Consider the following 25,343-nt stretch of genomic DNA (forward strand, 5'->3'; position numbering starts at 1 on the left):
TCTATATAATTGTCATTATTAATATTGTTATTTTTCTTAGAATATATAATTTCTCATTGATTTGCAATAGACGACATGCAAATGAGAAAACACTATGACATGCAATACTAACATTTTTTTAACACTTCAAAATAAAAGTTTTGTAAACATAATTTAACATTTAACGACAAGCATTCTTTTCCCTTTCTAAATCGATATTGTAGAGGTGATGTTAAATAATTTCTTATGATTTGTTCCGGAACATCTCGTAATGAAATTTATGATTATGGAACAGCTATATAAAACAATTTAAAATAAATGTTCTAAAATGATTTTTTGGTAGATTACGGCAAGGTGTTTGATGAAGAGCGACATTGGAAGACTGAACAGGCTCTTGTTAAGGGCAGATTTCCTACTGGGTGCTCTGTGTTTTATTTATTATGTTGAGCTGTTTAAATATCCCAACTCATCCTCTTTTCTTTCTGAATCGGATTCCCTTATTCAATCTTCATGACGGTATTGTAAATGTGGTTCAGCTTCAGGAAACCTCTTGGAGTCCAACAACATTAAGCTATTTTTTTTTTTTTTCTTAAGTAGCGTTTCACCCACAACAGTTGGCAAAACTATCTTTCATGTATATAGTGTTTGCATTTACATACTGCATCGAATCTGAGATGCGCATGCCAAAATTTACCAGTTGGATTGTATGAATGCATACCATACCAGTTTGTGTCAGGAGAATAAAGTCACACTAATAACCAACATTTTACTAGCTCTATACTATTTTGAAACTTCCATTACATGCCACTGGAATTGCCAGAATACTTTTTCTTCAGCTTCCGACCCTTTTATCCTGTGATTTGTGATGTATTTTCCAGACAGCGAAAATCAATATATTCTGTTGCTTTAGCATAAAAAGATTTGCTAAGCGTATAAGAATTCAATTCCCTTTTTCACATAGAGTAGCCATGAGTTCTGACCGAGCCTTGTCGAGGGCACTTGACAAATTTTCAGGCTTCCTCCCACCTGCCTGAGCAAAATTGGGCCTTCCACCTCCACCACCGCCACATAATTTTGCTATTTGGCCAATAAACTTACCTGCCTGAATCCCCTGATCAACCACCCCTGGTGAAAAAGCAGCAACTAGGCTAACCTTCCCTTCACCAGGACATGAGCCCAGTACCACGGCTGCTGGATCTGTTAGTGTTTCCAGTAAATATTCTGCGGCACTTTTAAGTGAATCAGCATCAACATCATCGAAGCACTCAACTAGTACCCTGCAAATTTTCAACAAGAAATAAATAAAAACGATACATCTACTCAATTTCTAAGGAATACTCGATAAAAAAAACAAGACAACAAGGAAATATAAATACAAGGGACATCCTTTCAACTTAATTTCTAATAATTTGTGATCATAAAACTATATATTCAAGGGACTACCAGTGATGTGATGCAATCTGCTTCTTAATTGTCAGATTTGTTTGGTTTTGACGATAAAAACTTCAAGTGAGAAAAGGTTGCAAAACTTCTATATCAAAGAAACATCTTCAGGTAGCTAAAACTGAAGAGATCCCTCTCCCCCATTATCAGGGCAACATATACCATCACACGGAGAAACATTACCTGTACTGTTTTGAATTCCCCACCAACAATGTTTTGCTCGCAATAACGGAAGCTTTGTAGACTGCTGCTTTTGCACGTACTGCAGAATTTTCATTTCTCACTGCCCGTAACTCCTCTAAAAGGTTTTCTACCCTTGTTGTCACTTCTTCTGGCTTAGCCTTCATAAAGTGATATTAATATATTAATTATAACACGTAATTACATGCAAAATCAATATTGCCGAGAAGAACGTATGCTCAAAAGTGCTTGAAAGAAATGGTGCAATATGCTGAAAATGACCAAGCCAACAACAGCCCTGGAATTTTTTATTTTACGAAAACACTAATTAAAAATTATACAAATAAAGGACATACATTATGTATTTGAGAAAGTTCATTAGCTGATATGTTTAATTCATTGCGGGAGAAACTAGACAGGAAATCCTTATAAGGCATAAAGAAAATTAAAATCCCAAAGCTAAGTGATAAGCACCTAAAACACCCCCCTTCTTAAAAGGGATTTGTGAAAGGGGGAAGGATCAAGCTACTTAAGTACTTCATCGAGCGTACCCTACTACTTACTGTGGAATTTAAGCACCTCATACCGTCCCTGAAAGCCAAGGTCTAGCAATTGATACTCTACAACTCTTCACTGAGCCTATGTATTCAACCCCTTCAAAGGTAACTCTTTTCAAGACACCAACCACCAACTCTAATACTAATTTATTCATACCCAAGTATTTGAGGAATCCTCCCTTAGAAGCTAGTTGCTAAGGAGGCGAATCAAACCACGTAAGTACTTCACCAAACATCCTATACTACTCGATATGAAATTTAGGTATTCCCTAATATCTAAGTCCTTATTGATAAGCATTTGAAAGGCACGATGAGAACCATTCCAGACTATGCTCAATGCCATCTTGTACAGAATAAGATGGTTTGCCTTTCTAATCCGTACCCCTTCCCCCCCAACAAAAGCGTAAGAGGGAAAACAAAAGGATGTCTATGCCCACAAACTTTTATAATTAATAATTTATCACAATAATTGAATAACACATAGATATTAACCGAACAAGGTGATTTTAAAATTTCGGTCCATATAGATAAAAATGAATATTAACTGGTTCATCCGAGGGCGAACTATGACTTTTTCAAAATTTTGGCAAGGCTTTGAAAACTCCAAAGCCAAGATCATGGAACATACTTTGAGAGTGGAACATAGCTGCTTTAGATAAAAGTCTCGGGCATTGATATATTCAATGAAGGCTTCACCAGCTACAGCTTCAATACGCCTGATTCCAGATGCAATACCCTGTTCTGATATTATTTTAAAACCGCGAATTTCAGAAGTATTATTGACATGAGTCCCACCACATAGTTCCATTGATACACCAGGAATCTCTACGACACGTACCTGCAGTACACCAAATTTGAAGCCAAAATAAGCTGCATAATACATCAGCTTCATAAATACATATTCTTAATCTTTTCCTTGATTGATGAGAAGATCTGGAACAAATAACTGTAATCTATCATAGAAGTGATGGGCAATTAGGATTAAACATTATTTTCAGTTTCATTAACAGGATATTCTCCTAATAGGATTTACAGAACCTAGTATCTTACTGTGCTGTACATGATTTACTACTCTGGTCCATGTGCAAGCGCATGTCAGAAATACAGGGAAAATTACTAGTACATCAGAAATGACAATTGTAATTGGACGTATTTCAAATTTGCAATTTTTTTGGCATGAGTAGCAATCTAACAATAGTAAAAAGGGAATTTAAGTCAGAAGAAGTATTGTTTTGAGCGTTAGTTGTATTTTAAACCTTACCTGAAGTTCACCTACTTTGAATACACATGTCATGATAAACGTAGTCTACAAGCTAAGAACTACTAAAACAAAAGTAATACAATTGAACTTTGAAGGTCAATACTACAAGTGTTTGAAGTAAATCCTACCTCTTCTCCATATTTTTCTCCAAACATTGCAATAGCCCCAGCACTTTTTGCATCAGTGAGAGGCATCACTTTGGTTTGAAGTAGTGTTGCATCCTCAATCCATCCATTGATTAGCACTTCAATTTCAGCAAGTTCAGTATCATGAAGTGGTCGGTGGAAGTTGAAATCAAACCTGAGACGATCAAATGCCACCAGTGAACCAGCTTGTGAGGTCTCCTGACCAATAACTTTTTTAAGGGCAGTTTGTAGTAAATGAGTAGCAGTATGATGGACCTACAAAACCCAACTATACTTATTATAATCTTGAACAACTTGTAAGTTTGAAAATTTGAAAATATATGACTATAAACAAGCAAATCAACAGTTCTTGCACCTTAGCTCGCTGCCTCAGCTTCATATCAACTGCTGCTTCCACTTCTTTGCCAACCTCTACAACACCCTTTTGGACTGTACCCTTGTGCACAAATATGTTGCCTAATGATTTCTGAACATCTATTATCTCCACAACAGCTTTTGGTTGATTATCACCCTCTGAAATATATAGAAAACCATGATCGCCAATTTGACCCCCTGATTCAGCATAAAATGGAGTCTTATTCAGTAAAACTTCCACATTACTCCCTTCACTGACCTGTACAGCTGGATTTCCATTCACCATGAGGCTTTCTATCATTGCTTTACAATGAAGTCTGTCATATCCAATAAATTCAGTGTCAGGTACATTCTCTGCAATATTTTCCCCATTTTCAATGGCAAGTTTGACAGTATTATGTGCAGCTTGAGATTGACGCCTTTGCTTCTCCATCTCAATATCAAAACCATCCATATCAATGCTCACACCACGTTCTTCAGCCACTTCTTTTGTTATTTCCATTGGATATCCATAAGTATCATACAACAGAAACACATCTTCGCCAGCCATGCAAGGAACAGTTCCATTTCTTTCTGCACTTGATAAGGCATCAGCAAGTTTCTCCTCAAGCAACTTTTCTCCTCTTTCCAGTGTCTGCACAAACCGAAGCTCTTCTCTCTTCAGCTCCTCAAATATACGTGGTGCTTTGTTCTTCACATCAGCCTCAATGTGTGTACTTAATTCCACAACCTTCTCAGCAATAATTGGTAAAAACGCTCCTTCAAGGTCTCCCCTACTATCACCCTTTATACCAAGCAACCTTCCTGTACGAGCAACCCTTCTAATAAGCCGTCGAACCACATAACCTCTCCCAACATTTGATGGAACAACTCCATCAGAGATGAGAAATACAATTGCACGCATGTGATCTCCTATAATCTAAGATAAATCAGAAAAAAAAAGGCAAAACAAAAAAAAATGAAATGAAAGACATTAAAAATAAGAAAGACAACTTTAGGTTAAAATAAGCTAAGGTTTTACTGCAGTTTGTATGAAGATAGTCATGTTTACTTTGAGATTCCTCTTTGTCTGGTCATCAGCAATACCATAAGAAACATTTGCTAACTTAGAGGCCTCCTCTATGATGGGGAAAATCAAGTCAGTTTCATAATTGTTTGGAACCTGCAGAAAGCATTGGCTATATATAAGATGGGCTTTAGGAGCATGTGAAATTATCTTAAAATATAAACGGTTCTTTTACAACAAAAATCAACATAGTGAACATATACCTGTTGTAGAATACGAGCCATACGCTCCAGTCCAAGGCCAGTGTCTATGTTCTTCTGTTTTAGAGGTTCAAGAGAACCATCATCCTTTTTGTTGTATTGCATGAAGACTAAGTTGTAGAACTCTATAAACCTTGTATCATCATTGAGATCCTGCTTTCATCCCCCAGGTCCCAACCACCCAACAGAATACATGTCACTGAAATGATTTTTAATCTTTCAATCTAAAAAAGGCATACTTACAGCATCTGCATATCCCCTCTCAGGATGAAAATCATAATAAATTTCTGAGCAAGGACCACAGGGACCTGTCACTCCACTGGTCCAGAAGTTATCTTCTTCTCCCAACCTTTTTATACGTTCAACTGGGACACCAATCTGCACGGAAATCAAGTAAGCAATAGGAACAACAATCCAATATGCTTTGTCAAAATAGAAGTTAATTATGTAAGTAGATAAGATGACGGTTGAGGAAAACAATTTGTAGCTAACCTCGTCAGACCATAGCTGAAAAGCTTCATCATCATCTTCATAAACACTAATCCATAATCGGTCCGGTGGCAAACCAAACCTAAAAGGGTAATTGGAAGAGAAGATAAATGATAATATATTTTGAAATAAGAAAGAGGTGGGGTGGAGGGGAAAATGTACTGACTCTGAGGTGGAAAGCTCCCACGCCCATAGAATAGCTTGTTTTTTGAAGTAATCACCAAAGCTGAAGTTTCCAAGCATTTCAAAGAAGGTATGATGTCTGGAAGTTAGGCCAACATTGTCGATATCATTAGTGCGGATGCATCTCTGTGCAGTAGCAGCACAAGGTACTTGTCTTGGAACCTGTAATTAGCAAGTTAGATAGGAGAGGTTTAGTTTAAGCGATTGAAGGTGAGGCATGGGGGCATACCTTGCCGAGGAAGATGGGCTTGAATTGGAGCATCCCTGCGATGGTGAGTAGAACAGTGGGATCATCGGGGACGAGAGAAGCGCTGGGAAGGAGGCTGTGACCGCGGGAAGCATAAAAATGAAGAAATCTCTGACGTATGGAATCCCCACTCACACAATTGGGATTCACTGTGACTTGTTGCTGCTGCTGTTGCTGTTGTTGGTGTTGGGGAAGAGGAAGGTCCTGTGGCTTGGAAAAGAATGAAGTGCGAAAACGAAAGCAGCGTGTACGGTGCGGTCTGTGAGAGAGAAATCCTGAGAATAATGGAATTAGGATTACGATGAGAATGAGAATGAGAATGATATCTTAATAGAGAAGATGAGAGAAAGTTAGAAGTGAAGGAAGTAACGAACCATTGGTATTATTAATATTATAATTGTTAGAACTGGGAATGGCGGCAAGCTTTGGAAGCTTTGCAAATGGAAGAAGCGCCAACCCTTCCATGGGAATAACGATGCCAATGCCACCAACACCAACTCTCACTAACGGATAGATAACTCTTCCTCTATTCACTACGCTCCCCACCACCACACCACATAATATTATAAATATATATAATCTATTTCAAACATTAAAATGCAAGATTTATTCATTACAAAGTGAGAGTGTTCTTTTTAAGTGAGGAAATTGTATCTCTTTTACATTTCACGATACCCTCTTTTTATTACAAGTTAGATTTTTATTTTTTTTTCATTTATTTTCTGTGCTGGTATGGAACGAGATCGAGATGACTCTCACGGACGGTCTGTCCGAGCGACACACTTAACCATTAACACTCAAACTAAGGTTAAACTACCGCTAAGAATTAGGTAATGCAATCATAAGTGTGATTCATTCCATTAATTGGGCCAAATAAGGTAAACTCATTAAAATAATATAAATAGTGCACATTTAAACGTCATTATCACTGTACACACCCGAGTGTCGAATGCTCTCTTTACTGACTTGAGCGTCGAAGTGCTCCTGCAGGTACTTTCCCCCATTTGGCATTCACCCGAGACTGAGAGCCAAAGGAGTAGTGCGAAGACTAGGAGGATCACAGTGAAGTCTTAGCGACCTACCCAAAAGAAGAAAGAAGACGAAACTTTCAATAGTTTTCTAGGTATCATCTCCCTAACAATAACATTTTCTCATATGCTCCTGGATTATAACCATTCACCTCTATTCAAGTAATAATAAAAGTTTCATCAAAGATGAATGAATATAACACAAATTTAAAATAAATAAAAAATTAAAACAAAAAATATAATAATATTGGAGGAAGAGATTGGCATTCATTCATATCTGATATGAGTAAGAACGTTTATCTAAAGAAAGGTTTAAAAAATGAACGCACACGGATACCCATAAAATATGAAAACGGAAAAAATTAGAGAAAATATGTTATGTAACTCAAATTTATATTAGGAAGAATATTGATATTATAAATCAGTTCATCAATTTGAAAAAATGCTTCCGTAAATGCATCTTAGAACTAGAGAACAAAGTTTGAAAATATAGTTATAACAAAAGTACCAGCGTGTTACTGAAATTACAAAGTGAATTTATAAATTAGATATACTAGAAACCAATTAAGAAAACATTTTCTTTAATGGGTTTAAAGATGGGAGACCATATTCAGAAACAATTCTAAATTGATTAAAAAATTCTAAAATGATTACTTGTACGTGTTATCAAAAGAATCTCAAAATTTTTTTAAAAAAGTTTCAGAAAGAGATCTCATGTTTGACATTTCCAATCTAGACCAATAACTTATAAGCTTAAAATTTACATTTGATAACATATTTCATTGAGATGAATAAAACTCTATATGAATTATAAAAATAAGAAATATCTTTAAAATTTTCAAAAGTTAAAGTATAACAAAAAAAAGTGTAAGTTTTATGAAACTATTATAATAAAGTAAAAGAAAAATATCTTGAAAATAATATAACATAAGTAAAATTCAAAATAAGATTATGATACTTGAAATAATTGATATTTATCCAAATATTACAAGAAATAATTATTGTCTTAAATACTAAAGCATTTTTTGATAATTAATGTAAATCTTTAATATTAAAAGTGTTTCTTATATTAGTGTAGAAAAGTAACTTGTTAATAATTTAAGAAACTAATTGAACTATAAGTCTATTTAAGCCACATATTAAAAAATACAAATTAAAATTCACTCACTTCAATTTAAACTTTTAATTTTTTAAACTTAATCCAAACTATTGTATGAACTGACAGACTAAATCAGGCCTATTTTCTTGAATTCACACCGATAAAATCAGGCAAATATAAAATTAATATACTTACACTTTTCCTCAATTTTCCTTCTTTTTTTTCATTATTTGATATCTTAAAGAGTCAGAGAATTAGGATGAAGCAATTTGAAAAATCGTGCATAAAAGCATTAAACGATTTGGGGCATAAATTTAATTTGCATGAACGTTTGATTTCTCAAAAAATGTGAACATGAGATGAATGATAACAAGGTTTGTTTGATAGATATAATGACGAACAAAGTTATTATAGTGAATTTAATCACATGTCTAGCATTAGGCATATTTCCAACAACAATATCTAAGGCACATTAGCCTTACACTGTTCTCCTTTTTCTTTCGTAATCTGAAAGTATATAAAGTTTCTTTAACAAAGACTTACGAATCCCAAGTGTCTTACTATTTATGTCTCTAACTATAACTTTATCTAAATATAACAATAGTGAATTTCTATTACCTATTCAAGGTCAATAAAACCTCTAACTATACAACTGTCATATCAACTCATTACGTTGTGCTCATAACAAAAATGCGCTATTCGTTAATGAACCTACATTAATTTAAAAATAATCAATACTTTATTAATTGATTTAAAAATCATAATTATTTTCAAAAATTAAATTATTTATTAGCCACTGCTAACAAATTCATATTTCGTGAACTGGCATTGGAATGACAACTTTTTTCTATATGCCGGAATTGCCATCAACCTATAGCATTAAGTTCTCTTAGTGTCAAATGTTAGTAAGATGATCCTAAAACATTCAATAGTATCGTGAATTGGTAAATTGCCACTATTGAATGAAACTGAGATTTAAAAATGTTTGATCATGAGTTACTTTGGAAACAAAAAATTCTCTGTTTGCTCTTCTCAATTCTCTTACAGATGTGAGTTTCCTCTGTTTTGTCCATCACATTCACCGTTCCTTAATGCCCGCTAAGATGTCCTAATATGACACTTTGGTCTTTGCAGCCTTCCTCATGGCCTAGTTAGCAGCCTCCATTTGTTCATCAACACCAATGGATGCCCCCAAATACTGTATATGTTACTGTGTTTGGAGTAAGTCATATTTTAGCATAGAGAGATGAACGCATGGGTGAGGCAATGTTGATGGATTTCGAAAAAACATGAGTACTTACAAGCTAAATTAATGAAGACGAATATGCTAACGTCAATTCCATTCCAATCAACCACGGATAATTGTTTTGACATTGACATTGACATGGTGAAAGTGCTGTTTTTTATTTTTTGTTTCAGGAATGGTAAGCCAGTGGATTATGCATACTGTTGAAGTTGGCAAGAATTTTCAAGAAGGATATCCTAAAGTTTAGAGCCTAAGTTACAAAGACAAAGATCTTAATGCAGTTCACAAAGTGTGACTTAGCTTGCTAAGGGTAGTTTCACAGGCATGGGAGCTATGAGGGTCAACAGAGGGAGTTAGGCCAAATCCTACTCAATGGACCCAGTACCCTCCAATGGCTTTGTCATCACCATCCCCATCATTTGCAAGTTTGTTGGCATTTCATTGCAAGCTTTGTTTAAACATTCTATCCAATTTTTTTCCAATTAACAAATTAAAAATTATGTGGGACTAAAATCGCACATGAGAGAAAGTAGGAACTGAGTAATATACCATGATTTGTTGAATTTAATACAATGTATTTCAGAAACCCCTTATCCCGAGCAGAGCAGTCCAACTCAAAGTTGATGGCAACAATGTCTGTGCATGTCCAGAAAGTGAACAAACTGATACTCTCTGCTTGCAGCGAGATCAGAACAAGAAAGGAAATGAAGCCTGTGATAACATTTGGTGAGTTTAAAGACACAGGGGGAAGAAAGGTAAACTGTTTCAATCGCCTAATTAGGAATTTGGGGGTGTATGCAGATGAGCATGCATTATAGTTTTACCAACTAGAAGTGGATCCACCACACCATGAAAATGGCCAATAAAAGGTGTTGCATTCAGATACAATCCAGCTGCAGTTGATCATTCACTCTGCAATCTGTCCGAATGACAAGCAATCAACAGTATAAGTAACTTGAAATAGAATCATTGTGCAAAAGAAGATGCAACGCTTATCGCTGATAAAAGAAAAGATGACTAACTTGATTAAGAGGATTGTCAGGAGATTTCTTCCATAGCTTCCATATCAAGTCCTTGTACTGATTGTGAGTAAGACCAGGTTTCTCTTCTTTCAGCTTAGGGAGTTCAGCTTCTTCGAATGCCTGCAAGGTATGATTAGCGGATCGAATTCAAATAAATGATATGAAGTGATAAATAGGATAAATTTATACCTTGAAGGAGGCCTTGAGGCGCCTCTCGGGATGGCGATCGGGAGGCAAGCTGTCGACGATGGTCATCTGAGTGATGGCATCATCCAAAGATCTCGCTTCGATAACGGAATCGTCGCGATTAGTGTTGGACACCAGCACCATTCTCTCATACTCTTCCTCCGCAGCAGTGCGACTCTGCCGCTTCTTCGCCTCCACCGCCTTCCTCTCAGCCTCTGCCTGCTCCTCTTCCCGCCGCTGCCTCAGCTCCACCTCCGTCACCTTCGGCACCGGGATCGACACCCGGTTCGCCTTCTTGTCCACCTTCTTCATCGCCTTCTCCATCTCCTTCTCCTCCTGCTCCGCCAATCTACGCACCTCCGCCCGACGCGAGGCTGCTTCGGCCCTCTTTTCGGCCTCTTCCTCCTTCTTCTTGGCGGCTCGTGACTTGGAGCCCTCGGCCTCCTGCCAGTACTGATCAACCTTTTCGCGAGTCTCCTTATCCTTGCGCTCCGTTTCCGCGGCACTCTTACGCGCCCTCGCCGCCTCCGCCTTGCTGTTCACCCCCATCTTCTTCGGCATCTTACTGAGGGTTTGCTTTTCTTCCGATGCTGATGTTTGAATACGATCGTTTGCTGTGACCAGATTATATATCCACGAATCCTTCACTTCCGTTCCTTCCTTCTCAATCTTTCTTTATTTCTACCCGCCAAGGCCTGCCACTCTCCCCATGCTCCATGGGCCTTGGCCCGCTTCTTCCCCTATCTCAATTCATTTTCGCCAATTACTTCCTTCACCTGATCAAATCAGAATACTGATTTCTACATTAAATCATAAAAATACTCTTGAATAAAAAGGATCTTATATTTCGATTGTTTTTCCAGATTTAGATTTCCAGAATCCCTTTTTTAGTTCTGGATTTTATTTTCCAGAATTCCTTATTTAGAATTTTTTTTTTTTCATTTCGAAGTTGTTTTTTTAATAAAATTTTGATTTTTCTTGGAATTACATTTCCAGAATATAAAAGTCTATTTCAGATTTATTTTTGGAGAACTTTTGAATTCCAAATTTTCAGTTCCAAAGATTTTTGCCTTCATTTTTTTTACCTGTTATTTACCTTTAATAGTGGCATTTTAAATAGTAGTACGTACGGAAATTTTACAGAATAAACTTACAAATACAGTATTTAATACAATTTGAGTTGGGAATAGATTTTAAAAGTTTGAGTACACGAAACAATAGTGATGAATGACGACCTCTATAATCAATAAATGAACTTTCAACCAGTCTATTTGATTATGAATGTAAGGATGAATTGTTTGGAGCGAAGAAGATGGTGAAGTAGAGCTCGGAATGATGAAGGAGACTCTTAATAAAAGAATACTATAATAAGATTAACCATGGTCATGCAATTAGTAAAGTCAGAGTTGTGTACTCTTTTAAGAGGAAAGATGGTTGATTTGATGGATTTAAGAGAGTAGAGAATAGAGATATGAATGAATTGCGGACAGGTCAACTTTCAACCATGAAAATTGTGTATCCAATACCTTTTCCCATCAATTTCCATCAAACTTGACTACAAAAATTTTCTGTCAGGAAACAACAAATAGAAGGGATTGTCCAAGATCACAAACTTCATCGTCTTTTGGTTAACCTAACCATAAAACTTGACAGATTTAAAATCTTCAAATTATTGACTTGAAGATCTTTTGGTTTATATTTCAGGTAGTATGTCTTTAAGAACATTTTGTCAAATATGAGGGTGTGTAGGTGCATTAGAAATTAGGCTTATTATTTTCTGATAACTTGCAGGAAGAAGAGAAAAACAATGCTGCTTATTTTGTTATTTTATAATAGATATGTTTTAGTGGGGAAAGTGGTTTTCTGCAGTCTCATTGAAAGAGAATAATTTGAGTAAGCATATGCATGGAGGACTGGGAAACTGTCGAGCTGGTCAAACCAGATAGGAGTTTATACTTTTTTTGCATATTCTGCCTGCCACGTTTCATCGGGTGGTTGTCAGATTTCCTTAGGAGTTAAACGCAAAATAGGACATTTTTTAGTACATAAATCCAAATTCTTACTTCCGAAAAGACAAACCAAGATGGCATGAAAAATTAAATTGAGCATCACTCGGATATGGAGTCCCTCAGATGGGCGAAATTACACCCAAGTTATGATGGTCCATTGCACTGTTCCTGCTACCCGCAATACATACACATGTAAGGAAAAAAGAAAAGAAAAAAATGGAAATATTATATTGGAAAGCCACTATCATCATGTCATGCCTTAAAAATAGAATAACAGTGGAAGGCATGAGCATGGCACATCTAAAAATTGGGTTTGTATGGGGAAATATTGGAGCATAGCATAGCATGTACAAGAACAAAAATATCCAGCTCTCTCACCAGACTTCAATCCTTATTTTGTGTGCAATCTGATTTTTTCCGTTTAGCAGCAACTCGTGGCCGTAGCTGTATGAGCATGTAAGTAGGTAAACTTTCGTAAGCAAATGCAATATAGTAGTATGGGAGGGGGAAAATTAAAAAGCAACAATTATGTGGACTGTGTTTCAGCATGTAAACAATAACTTCCATGGAATGACGAGAGATATATGACTGCCGTGAGGGCCATAAGAGGATGATTGGCCAACAAATAGTCTATATTCAATATTTCTATAACTTCTTTTACTAGGATGCATTTTAAAAGCCTTTGCCTTTGTCCTTGTCCCTTACTAATCAAACCAATTCAAGTCTCGTTAAATTATTAACCCTAATTAGCACACAAACAGAAGTATAAACCAAGAAACGCAAACTGTCAATCAATCACCAAATATTCCTTTGACATAAATACAACAATAAAAGTTATGCAGTTGGCATACCACTTCCACATACTTCAGTTGCTTCAATACTTGTTCTGTTTCAAGCTCCTGCAGCAAATAAATAAGGGAAACGGATAAGATTCAATGAAAGATGATAATATTTGCAGTGATCAAAATAAAGGATTTAACATGATATTTTGTTTTGTGTAATTTATGATAAGAAAACAATGAGCTATAAGACCTTGTCCTAATCTATATTAATCGAATACATGCAAGGCACACAAAATACTACTCACTATACCTCTCCTACAATTTAAAATGGATTGCAGTATCAAATATTTTAAATATTATATATTTGAACATGTCTGACAAATGCTAACTGTTTCATGCTTAACATCTCAATATTATATTTTATATAAAATTTAATACTCATTGATATATTAGTTGTGATGGTATTGTGTCTTATATTTTTGCCTATATGTTGTGTCCCCTGTGTTGATTCTTCTGAATACTTGAATCTGTGTTATATTCATGCACTCCATTGAACACAACAACATTGTCTGTGCAAGAGCATATAGAGTTCTGGCCATATTCAACCAAAGTAAAAGGAATTCTTTAATCATAAACAAATTAAAATGAAATACTTCAGCATAATATTTTTATGTTCAAGCTTTGTAAAGCAAATAGGTAAAAAATGAAGAAAAAAAATGAGTTTTTCAACTCAGCATTAAAAAGTAACACCTTCATGACAAGACAATCAACAGAAAGGAGAAAGCTGAATGAAGAGTTAAATATATTTCACCTGAGGTGCAGCACAATCAGCATGAGATGGATCCCAATGGATAGCACAAAAGCACTCCCAGACATCAGTTTGAACTTCAAAAAAAGGTGCCCTGCCAAACAAAAAATATTGGCTAAATTAATGCAATTTAAGCACAAACAAGAGACTCTCTCTCACACACTACTCCTTTCTCAAGCTTTATTCATTTATCTCTTCTGTATGTGAAATAAGTAGAAAGAGTACGACGGTGCAAAGGTGATGGTGACAAGTCTAACTATTACGAAGTGGACTTTAAGCCTAACTCAACCCCATAAAACCGGCTCGTAGGGTTGAGGTTTGCACCCACTTATATACAATGAAAGGCTCTAATCTCTAGTCGATGTGGGATTTCAAACACACCCCCCTCACGCCGAGACTGCCAACTCGTGCGTGGGACTATATATTTTGGATAGTCCGATAGCGGCCCGATAGCGAGTGGCACAATAGGCCCAACACAAACACTCGCTAGGATAGGCTCGAAAATGACTCTGATACCATATTACGAAGTGGACTTTAAACCTAACTCAACCCCATAAAATCGGCTCAATGAGGTGAGGATTGCACCCACTTATATACAATGAAAGGCTCTAATCTCTAGTCGATGTGGGATCTCTCGTGCATGGGATAACATATTATGGGTGGTGGCCTGATAAACCCAACAAACACTAGCTAGGATAGGCTCGAAATGGCTCTGATACCATATTACGAAGTGGACTTTAAGCCTAACTCAACCCATAAAACCGGCTCATAGGGTTGAGGTTTGCACCCACTTATATACAATGAAAGGCTCTAATCTCTAGTCGATGTGAGATCTCCAACACTAACTATAAAGGCGTTTAGCACAACCTAACTTAAACAATTTTTCCCAGAATAAGCTGGATAAACATCTGAAACACACCACTTTAAGAAATACCTCAGCAATCTCATTGGTAGTAAAAGGGTGAGCCATTGCAATGAAATGGGCATATTTAGTCAACTATCCATCACCAATAATATTGTATCGAGCCCTATAGCACTTGCTATCGTCCAATAAAATCCAGTATTACATTGGACCACACTTGTGAGACTTGGATATGTTGAACATGGATGCACCCAGTGAACTCTATGGTAAACTTGTAAAATTACAAGTTTAAGGGTGAGTTTGTGTTTACATTAAATTTTTAAATTTGATGACTTCACCTCAGAATTGCCATTGTTCAGTGTAATTTTAAAGCCTTTCTCACTTTGAACAGTGACTCACTCCTCATGCTAAATTCCCAAAATCTCCTCTGTTGTTTGACAAATCCATCATACTATAGTCTGCAAACTCACTGGTGCTGATACTGCTGTCTGCAACCTTGTCAGATGACACTGCTGTTTGACCACTAGTACCCTGTTCATCTATGGATAATATTAATTCGAACTTAAGTTACATATGATATTTTGAAACTTACAGAAATTAAGGTATTTTCACTATGTTGATACTATGATCAAATAGGGATAGTTTTTACTTGATATTTTGTTACTAACTCCTTATGGTATGCTTGAAGTTGGCTTTTTAGTATTTCAAGTAAAGTTTCCTGGGATTAAAGTCAAGCCCCGACTCCATGGGTCCCTTTATCTCACTCAAAGCAAATAAACTGGAGATATTTTGAAAAAAAATGATATCACAGATGCCAAAACTCATTTCTTCTCCTGTGGAACCACAAACTTCAAAAAAAGGGGTTCAGCCTATATTTCTGATGCATCCGCTTGAGTTTGTAGGTGGTATTATTAAAGATAAATGTACAGGATGTTATTTTTCCCTTGCACAGGCTCTTTATTTGCGTATGTTGAACCAGTCTTGTTCCTGGCCCATTGTTAGTTGGGTTCGACTATATATAGCCAGTTTTCTATCTTGTAGGGTATAACATGATCATAATAATATGATTGCATTACATTTTAGTTATCTTTTCTCTCTCACATTGAACTTCAAGATTCGCTTAAAGTCTTAAAGTTATCTTAAATAAAAAGACTATTCTTCAAAATAATAACTTATAATATAAACCCTAAGAAACAACCTTTCATTAAGTTTGAATTGCACCATTTTACAGTCATATTTTCTTGCTTCATAACTTAAAATATTCAAAACAACAATGTTGCAGGACTTACCTGCGCCATTTTCCACATATAGTTCCATTGGCTCTGTCTATAACTGCCTGGCATTGAATCCAATTACCAATGGCACTAAGTTTAGTAGGACTTCGTGTGTTCTCTTCCTGCAGAACAGAAAAGTATTTCCATCGCTAGGAGGCTCAAATTAAAATGAAGATAAAAAAGTAAATGGGAAAACATTTACCAGTAGCCGATTGAAGTCCGAAGGATTAATTTCGAATGGTTCAGGAAGGGCATCTTCCTCACTGCAAGAAACAACAAAATGATGTTGGAAGCAACTTAATACTGAAATATGGCTAAAATATACTCCTGATGAACAATTCAGACGGATAGACACACTAAATCTAAATATGCATAATTTCACCTAAGAAAATTAAACCCATCAACCAATCAGGAGAGTAATCTCATCAACTGTTTCTATGCTACATTTGTTTTATTTTATCAAAGGATCTGTTTAAAAATGCAACGTAAAAGCTTAAGCCCCTCTGTTCTTTGCCAATGAACCTCCAAAAATAGGTAAAGAACAAGGTTTAACAAGTGTAGCAAAAGGGAAAGGCCACGGTGAAAGAAAATAACTCAAGGTAAAGTTTACTGATAAATTTATGCAGGAACTCCCATCAACATATGTATGTTGAACCATGTAAAGACTAATAAAGCCTCAATGCCTCATAGAGAAGATGTCGTGTGGCAGCTGACAAAAGAACATTCAAAGTTTGGACTGGCTCGGTCACAGATAGACAGTCTACATTTAGATATACCATTTTAGAGTGGGCCTGTGGGGCAATTTAATTATGTGGAGAAGCAAAAAACAAAGTATAGTTCCAAGGTGTAGTATTGAAGCTGAATATAGAGACATGGAAAAAGGAGTATGTGAAGCTTTGTGGTAGAAAAGGATTCTTGAGGAGCTACAATTTCAATGACTCTCCCTGTGAACTGTATTGCAGTAACAAAGCTGCCATATATACTGATTAGAAACCTGTCCAGCATGACTGATCAAGCATGTGGAAACTGATAGACATATTAGAGATATCTAGAATTACCGTTTTGTTGTATTTTATAGTTGTTAAAGTACCTAGTCAGGAAGTTTCATTTATAACTAACTTTCATCTGTATCAGACTGCTGAGTCAACAGCTAGCTAGATATAAATAGTTCTACACAGTTTCTATTCAATGAAATTAATTTATCCTCTAATACATTTTATTTTCGTTTCTCTCTGTTCTATTAAGACTGCATGCCCTTTGTTCCAATGACAAGTGCAAAATTCAAGTAAATCTAACTATCAAAATTAAAGCACTTATCCACACTCAATAGATTAATTGATCTCCAAAAGTCTAAATAATATACTTTTTCAATATTATCACTCTACTTTTATTCTAAATACATTTTTTTTTGCAGAAAATGAAGAAAAAGAAGAGAGGAAAAACCAAGTGAAGCCACCGCTTGAGCACCAAAGCATCACTCAAGCAACACATGCCAGTTGCTCTGCAAAGAAATGGTTGCTCCAGTAACCAAATAGAGCTTGAGCGATGAATGCCAATTGTGAAGCACACTAGAGGTCAAATGGACGCTCAAGCAAGGAGCCAAAAATCAGTTCAAAATTCCAAACCACAGCTCAAGCCATGAAGAAAACTGTAGAGTCAAGCAAGAAGATCGCTTGAGCGACTAATCGACACTTAAGCGATATGCACATCTTAATGAGGAAGAAAGACGTCACTCAAGTGACAGATAGGTGCCACGCAATGTGATTGAACTTACCACACAAGTAAAAGGCTTGCTCAAGTGACATGATTGATTGAGCTTACCACTCATGTAAAAGGTTCACTTAAGCAACCAATGGATGCTCAAACAAAGAATGGTGATCTGCAAGCCTATAAATAGGAGTTTAAGCCTCGCAATGGGATAGATGTGTTTTAATTACAGGATTTCGATTACACTTTTATCTCTTCTTTGCAAGAGTAACAGTTGTAGTTCTGTGTATCTGTTCTTCAAGGAAACCAAAGCAAGGAACAAATGACTAGGGAAACAACTTTGTTGTTACTCTTATGATTTCTGTTTGACTGAGCAATTTCATCTGAGAGAAAACAGCTTCAAATTGACCACCAGATAACCAACTACCATGGCCTACCTGATAGGGCTTTCCCTAGATAAGCATCTGAAGGCCATGACCACCCTCCAATGAGTGTTAGGTAGACAAACAATACCTACAACAACAAAAATGATCTCTGGTAGGTGATACTTACTACGCCAAATCGGCTATGAAGAAGATCCTTGACTAGTTGATACCTTTAGTCCTTGCCCGGTGAACAAGACACTCTATATACCTACCAGTCACTAAACGTTTGAAACCAATAATTGCATCAACAAAACCCACAAGAATAAGGGAGGCTTTCACTCAATACATCTAGGATATTCTCAAGAACTAAAGCACTTGGTATTCACAAATTGATAAGACTTTTCAGACTTTCAATGCTAAATGGGATTTTTTGGAAGGAAGTCTTATAAGGTGAAGAGAAGTATATTGTGATGAATATCTGTCGTTTAATGCATTGTATATTCTATTTCGATACCATGATTAGCTGCTTTAAATCTTATATTTGATTTCATTCAGCTAACTCTTGCAAGTTCACTTGTCTTCAAGAGGAATTTATGGACTCTCGATGAGTTTATATAATCTCAAGTTTGACAACCTTGGATAGATGTCACCATTCCACTTATGGTGACTTATATGCAATTCGGTGAAGAAGTTTTTTTTTCTACAAACCACTTAATCATTAAAATGTCTTCCAAAGTACACAAATTCAGCACCAAACACCCTACCCTTTTATATAACACTGGGATCCTAACTTCTATTCCCCTTTATCTTGGATGTTTTGCCTTTGTCCCAGACAATTAGCCTCATTACAACAAATGGACCCTAAATCCACAAATGCACCTTCATAGGGTACTCAAATCTCAAGATAAAAAAAGTTACAAATGCTACTTTACTTTACCACTATCACTCCATGGATGTAACCTTCCATGAGAACTAGCTCTATAACTCCGAAGCTGCCATTCAAAGTGAAAGGGCAAACTAGAACTCCAAGAGATAGAACCTCTTTATTCTACTAAATCCTTGAAGAATAGTTTACTACACAAAATAATAGTAAAAGCTCATATTTAAAGCAATGTAAAAAAAAACACCCACTACAGAATGCCATAGAAAATTTGGTTCCAGACATTTGTGAATAAAACAGAAGTTACCTTTTTATCGGACCTGACCAGTCAAGAACTTCTGCTTGAAATCCTTTACCAACCCGCACAGCAGTTGTATGTGGCGCAGTGTCTCTCAACATCAAAAGTATGGGATTTGCTTCACCCTTAACTGAGGTAGCTCTACATTTGCCCAATTCATTGTGGATACTTGGTTCCTTGAGATTTTTCTGCCTTTTCTTCAGACATGAATGACAAAACCACTCATCAATTGGCAATTTTTTCGACCGTGGATTGTAGCAAGACGGATGATATGCATCTTCACAGTGATCACATAAAAGCATGTTAAGTGAACTGTCTAAACGATCACATATTTTGCACGACCTGGAACAGCAGCTATTACCAGTGATGGCAGCATCTTCCCCAGAAGCCACATTATCTTCAGGAGAATATTCTCTAAGAAGTCCATGGGTTCTTAAAGTATTAATGCAGAAATCCTTTTCCGTCACTTCTTCCCTAGTGGAATCCATGACTATTACACTGGAGGAGGAGCATTCACCATTTCCATCCATTTCAGTTTCCATATCTGGCTTTGAAGAGGAGCAACTATCATTTACACTGCTAATACCTAAGTTTTTGTGGGTGCTATCCTTGGCTACTCCATCAAACAAGACTGAAGGTGTAGTAGGATTTTTAACCACTTCAATTTCATGATTTACCCGAAAACCAGCTGGCTGTTCCTCAGCTGATGATAAATGTGCAGCAGAGCTTATGGCTGAAGGGTAGTTTGCACTAGCCTGCATATTAGTTGGCTCTAGCTTGAAATTTGAGTCCCGACGAAGCTTCTTTCTCCTGTATACCATCTTAGGTTGAGGTGTAGTATTTTCCGTCATTATACTAGCAGTTGATGTCTGACCAAAGCTTGAGCAGTAAGAATCATCAGCATGACTTCTATCTTCCTCCACTGGTTCAGCTTTTCTACACCAGTCAAGAGGGTACCTATTGCATTTGAGACACACCTGCCAAGTTTCACCACTAGGCATCCGGTCACATAGAACATCTTTCCCATCATCAGATACATAACATAGACCAGCTTCAACTGAACTAAGGAGAGAAGTTTGTGTTAACATTATCACCTGAAGCAAATTCAGAAAAAATGTTGTATACTGCTACAGAGCCCCAGAGATAGAGTCGAGACAATCAAGTTTTTGTGTGTCGAATTAAAGATCATTGAGTTGTTGGAAGCATGTCCATCAATCTCATCTAGTCAACACACTAATGGCCACCTGGTTTTAAAATCACAAACAGAAGTAGGAAAAAAATATAAGAAACAGGTATAGGCAAAAACAGACATCCTATATACATACACACTACAGACATATCTGTCTGTCTTTGGCAATAAAACAACATTGAAGCAATTTTTCAATAACTGTAAATTTGAAAGGTTCAAAATATCAGGATGAAGGCCAACAGCATCCTACAAACTAAATCAATGCCTTCTTCATAGACCTGAAAAATACATGTCAGCAGCACAACACAGTATAAACATTGCAATGAATCATATCGTATCCTACTAACACTCCACAAGATTTCACTCAACCTTTTGTAAGCCACTTAGTAGGTTGCTCTTTTCGACACACTAGCAACTAGCTCTGATACTAAATAACAAGCACCCAAACACTCGGAAAAGCCTCCCTTAAAAGTTAGCATCAAAAGCGAGAGAATGAAGAAGTAAAAAAGTCCATCGAGCAGCCACACAACTCAATGTGGATTTAAACACCTCATAATATCCAAGCCCTTGTCAAAAACCCCATTTATTTTTAAGTTCTCTAACAGATTAACCTCATGGCATACACATTAAGCCCGTAATAATTCTTTATTCACAATTCCTTCATTTATTTATATAATCAGAGAACTATTATGAAAGAAGGGAAAGATAGAAATGCAACAGGATAAGGAAACCTCAAAACTAAACAAAATTTAAAGAACAAAAAAAACCTAGAACATGATACATGTAACACAACACAAAAATCTCAGTTTATATCTACCAAAGAAAAGACCTTTTTTAAAATACCACAAGAAGTTAAGTGAACTACTTGACTCCAAATGACTCAAGAAGCAACACTTGACCAAAAAAAATTAGCATTTCTGCAAACCTCATCCACCAAACAGTACTAAATTAAGTCAAAGCCTTCCAGCATCTCTATTTATTGATTACAAAACTTCTAGAATTAACACATAATAACTTCTGATAAAGGGGAAGTCCTGAGCAAGCAGTGTAGAAACAAATAAGAAGCCCTTTCATGACTCAATTTGCACATGACAGATAAGGAGAAAAAGCAGTTAGACATATTTGAATTTTAAATAAATACTTGGTATCTATTTAATTTAGTCAGTTTAGAACAGCAACCAAAACAAAAGAATTAACCCATAAGAGCAACTGATTTTCAAGTTGGCTGGTCTTGGAAGGAAAAAATCACTGCTGAGATGAAGTGAGAATCTAGAAGTAAGATTTGCAAGAAAATAAATCTGAGGTATTAAGAGATCAAAAATTCTCTGGTCTGGATTTGGAGTGATATGGGTTGAATTCGGAAGACAAAAATGGACAGTAATTCAGAGAATTACCTATCATGCAAATTTCTGAGTAAAGATTCCCCAATACAGTAGAATTTGATGAAGAATGAATATGAACTTAGCTTTATACTTGGAGAAAGAAAAAGGAGGTTTGTGGAGGGTAAAATCACCATAAAAGAGGTATAAAATATGTATAATCTACATAGAATGCCCATATAACTGATAGTAGGCTGAAAAAATATCTCATCCAAATTATAAAATACAACTTATAAGCTCTGTATTAAGCTTTTAGATGGAGGGTATAGATAAAGAGAAGGGTGGAGGGTAACTTGCCTTGTTTAGATGTTTAAGTAACAAAAGGAGGAAGACTTACAAGTGTAGAGGAATTACATCTTCCTGTCAACCCCCCCTAATTCAAGAGGGGAAACTTTACCCCTCAAAGTCCTCCATCCATGTAAGGTTTTAAATCACATATTTCACCTCCTAGTCTCACTCCTTACCTCCCATCCAACAACAAATTTTTTGTTCTACTAGGACAAGTTTGGCTTCATGAATTAGACAACACCATTAAACTAGGTTGAGGACTCTTATAAAGTGGACTTAGACCTAACTCAACCTTACAAAACCAACTTGTAAGATGAGGATTACTCACACTTATATATTGTATTTTGACTTTGTCCCTAGTCAATGAGGGACTTTGGTTATTCCAAATAAGGACAAACTCTCAAAGAAATTATTCATCTTAAAATTCCTCTTAAAAAAATTCTCCTATGTCCTTGGTCTCTCTCTTTGACTCGCCCCCTATTTATGGGATTAAAAGCCATGCAATCTCTTCACTGATCTCTCCATTGACCTTCTTTGTACATGACCAAACCGTCTTAAACGATCTTCAATTGCCGTTTCCTCAATTAATGTCACACCAATATCTCCTTGTATAGAACCCTTTTGTATCTTGTCCTTTCTTATGTGACCACCACACATCCACCTTAAAAATCTCCCTTTTGCAACTCCCAAATTTTTCTGCTGCTGTCCCTTAAAGCCTAACCATGACTACCATAGTGTATAGTTAGATGTATAGCAATACAATAAAATTCAACTTTGAGCACAGCAACAAATTTACAATCACAAATAACTTTTTATCCCTTTCTCCATTATAGCCATTGCATTTGTATCCTGAATGTGACAACCTCATTAATTTACCCATCATTTCATATCAGTGATCCCGTATTTTTTAACTTGAAAATTTGTGGTAAGACATCTCTCATCAAACCATGGATAAAAATCAAGCCAATACAAGCAAGCATGATACATTGATACCAAATATGTATCAATTATCAAGTCCAAATCCTTCTAAAACCAAGTAATTCAAATATATAACCACTAATTACGATAAAGACAAAGTTTCCTAGAAAAAGTTACCAGCACCACATTGTATCCCCTAATTTTTTTTTCTGTACAACTTAATAATTGTCCCCTTCAAACGCAAAATGCCAGAGCACTTTCCTTCACAGGAACTAAACAAGATCTCTCCTCATCTACCTTCTCACAAAAAAAAAATACAACACACTGATCCACTCCAACCTGTTTGACAAAATATGAAGGGAGTGAACAATGGAAAATTACTTGGCAACAGGCCTGTGCTTGATAAGGTAACCTTAACTCACTAAAACATGTTAGGCAAATAAAAATGCAACTAATATTGGAAAATTGAACTTGTATACACCAAAACTTAAATTAAAAGAATTAAGAAAAAACTCCTAGTAAGTTGTGGATGAGGCCCCGACTTCCCAAAACTTAATTCATTTTTCGGTAATAAAATTGAAAAAGCGACGGATTAGGAATATGTAAAGGGGGCAAGTTGCCACCCTTGCTTGAAATAGGCCGTGAAGATAGCATAACATATAAACACGGTAACATTGAATTCATAGAAGACCACATGATAGTTTAACAATGCAAAGAAAGAATGAATCTAATAGTTCGGTAATCAATTTCAGTAATGCATTACACAAGTGCTTACTATTGCTCTCCCTGTTTCCATATAAACAAGTGACTACAAACCAGGGCAATAAAACCTTCCTTCAAGATTAAAATAAATTTCTATCTTAATCTTTATTTAATTTCTGCAAAGGGATTCACAAGAATCAAATCTTGAATCATGTTTTTGCTGATCCATGAAAATCTTTCAAAGCATAAGAAGGCGTGACTTCTTGAATTATTAGGAAGGGAAGTTAAATACTTTCATGGTTTTCCCCATATGACCAAACCTGTGGATCATTACAATTTCAACATCCTTGATGAGTAAGAAATAATTTATAAAGCTACAAGATTTTCCAAATAAAACCTTTCAATAAAAATCAATAGCCAAGGTTACTGGTTAGGGCTTGAGGGCAGAGTTAATGGTATAAGCATCTCCAATCGGGTAGAAAGCACAGGCAATTGAAAGCAAGAACAAATTAAATCTTCCTAAACCTCTCTATGAAATAACAATAAAACAGAGAATAATTTGGTGCTTTAACAATGGAAATAAATGACAAACAGTGAAAGATATGAAATGAGAGGGACGAAGCATCACCCAATCGGATCAGAAATGGTAAAGGTGTTGCATTGAGCGAATGGGTTTTAACCTTGGGTCTGTGTTTCAGTTTGAGTCTCTTGATGGATCCATGTTGTTCCAAAAACAGTGTTGTGGCTCACAGTCACAGACCATCCTTTCTCTCCATTCAATTATATTTCTATTGCTACTCTCTTCATTTAAACGCCCTGCACAATTGCACCAATTTCCTCAATTCAATTTAAACTCTCTCCTCCCAAATTTTGTTCTCTTTTTCTATTAAGGAAACTATGCTAATCATTCATGTTAACAATTTCATAAATTCAAATTATTAAACCATTACCACCAACAATTCTACAACATGCTCTTCCTTTGATTTTTAATATTAGGCCTTTTTAATCAAAAAAATATTATTCATTATTTCACATTTTTCTAAATTACATGATAATTTATTTCTTTCATTTGGATGAAAAGAACTTGACTATTATAAGAAAACATATTGACTGATTTTCTGTTTCCAAAGTATGGTTGCAATCATAAATTATGTTTTTTTTTTTATCAGCAATCATAAATTATGTAATTCCAATAA

The 25,343-nt window shown here is 35.9% G+C and overlaps 3 protein-coding genes across 13 annotated transcripts; all 3 read right to left on the reverse strand.

The window, feature by feature from the left end:
* Positions 1 to 593: 593 nt before the first annotated feature.
* Positions 594 to 6,657, reverse strand: LOC137821648 (alanine--tRNA ligase, chloroplastic/mitochondrial). Of its 3 annotated transcripts, none has more exons than XR_011082853.1 (12): positions 6,480 to 6,653; positions 6,088 to 6,380; positions 5,842 to 6,020; positions 5,679 to 5,757; positions 5,430 to 5,564; positions 5,190 to 5,339; positions 4,972 to 5,082; positions 3,922 to 4,839; positions 3,549 to 3,821; positions 2,705 to 2,997; positions 1,606 to 1,763; positions 594 to 1,256 (listed from the first exon to the last, which is right to left on the reverse strand). XR_011082853.1 is itself a non-coding variant. In XM_068626339.1 (12 exons), exons 1-12 carry the CDS (start codon positions 6,568 to 6,570, stop codon positions 920 to 922), a joined length of 2,934 nt encoding a protein of 977 aa, XP_068482440.1. In that variant the 5' UTR covers positions 6,571 to 6,657; the 3' UTR covers positions 594 to 919. The 3 variants fall into 3 exon arrangements, 2 of the variants coding, with proteins under 2 accessions (XP_068482440.1, XP_068482439.1); XM_068626339.1 differs by having other exon boundaries at positions 2,788 to 2,997; positions 6,480 to 6,657; XM_068626338.1 differs by having other exon boundaries at positions 2,788 to 2,997; positions 5,430 to 5,757.
* A 3,341-nt stretch (positions 6,658 to 9,998) lies between these two features.
* Positions 9,999 to 11,462, reverse strand: LOC137821651 (uncharacterized). Its single transcript, XM_068626351.1, has 3 exons — positions 10,690 to 11,462; positions 10,501 to 10,620; positions 9,999 to 10,397 (listed from the first exon to the last, which is right to left on the reverse strand). The coding sequence occupies exons 1-3, from the start codon at positions 11,245 to 11,247 to the stop codon at positions 10,386 to 10,388; spliced, it is 690 nt and encodes a 229-aa protein (XP_068482452.1). The 5' UTR covers positions 11,248 to 11,462; the 3' UTR covers positions 9,999 to 10,385.
* Positions 11,463 to 12,770: 1,308 nt separating this feature from the next.
* On the reverse strand, positions 12,771 to 25,049 carry LOC137821649 (uncharacterized). 9 transcript variants are annotated; one of them, XM_068626350.1, is made up of 9 exons: positions 24,828 to 25,006; positions 20,766 to 20,915; positions 19,681 to 20,664; positions 16,624 to 16,684; positions 16,437 to 16,543; positions 14,289 to 14,379; positions 13,547 to 13,594; positions 13,074 to 13,139; positions 12,771 to 12,863 (listed from the first exon to the last, which is right to left on the reverse strand). In XM_068626350.1, exons 3-8 carry the CDS (start codon positions 20,520 to 20,522, stop codon positions 13,080 to 13,082), a joined length of 1,209 nt encoding a protein of 402 aa, XP_068482451.1. In that variant the 5' UTR covers positions 20,523 to 20,664; positions 20,766 to 20,915; positions 24,828 to 25,006; the 3' UTR covers positions 12,771 to 12,863; positions 13,074 to 13,079. The 9 variants fall into 9 exon arrangements, with proteins under 9 accessions (XP_068482451.1, XP_068482450.1, XP_068482449.1 ...); XM_068626349.1 differs by having other exon boundaries at positions 19,681 to 20,648; positions 24,776 to 25,003; XM_068626348.1 differs by having other exon boundaries at positions 24,776 to 24,997.
* Positions 25,050 to 25,343: the final 294 nt, after the last annotated feature.

This window comes from Phaseolus vulgaris, chromosome 9, assembly GCF_000499845.2.
Source record: "Phaseolus vulgaris cultivar G19833 chromosome 9, P. vulgaris v2.0, whole genome shotgun sequence".
NCBI classification, from domain to species: domain Eukaryota; kingdom Viridiplantae; phylum Streptophyta; class Magnoliopsida; order Fabales; family Fabaceae; genus Phaseolus; species Phaseolus vulgaris.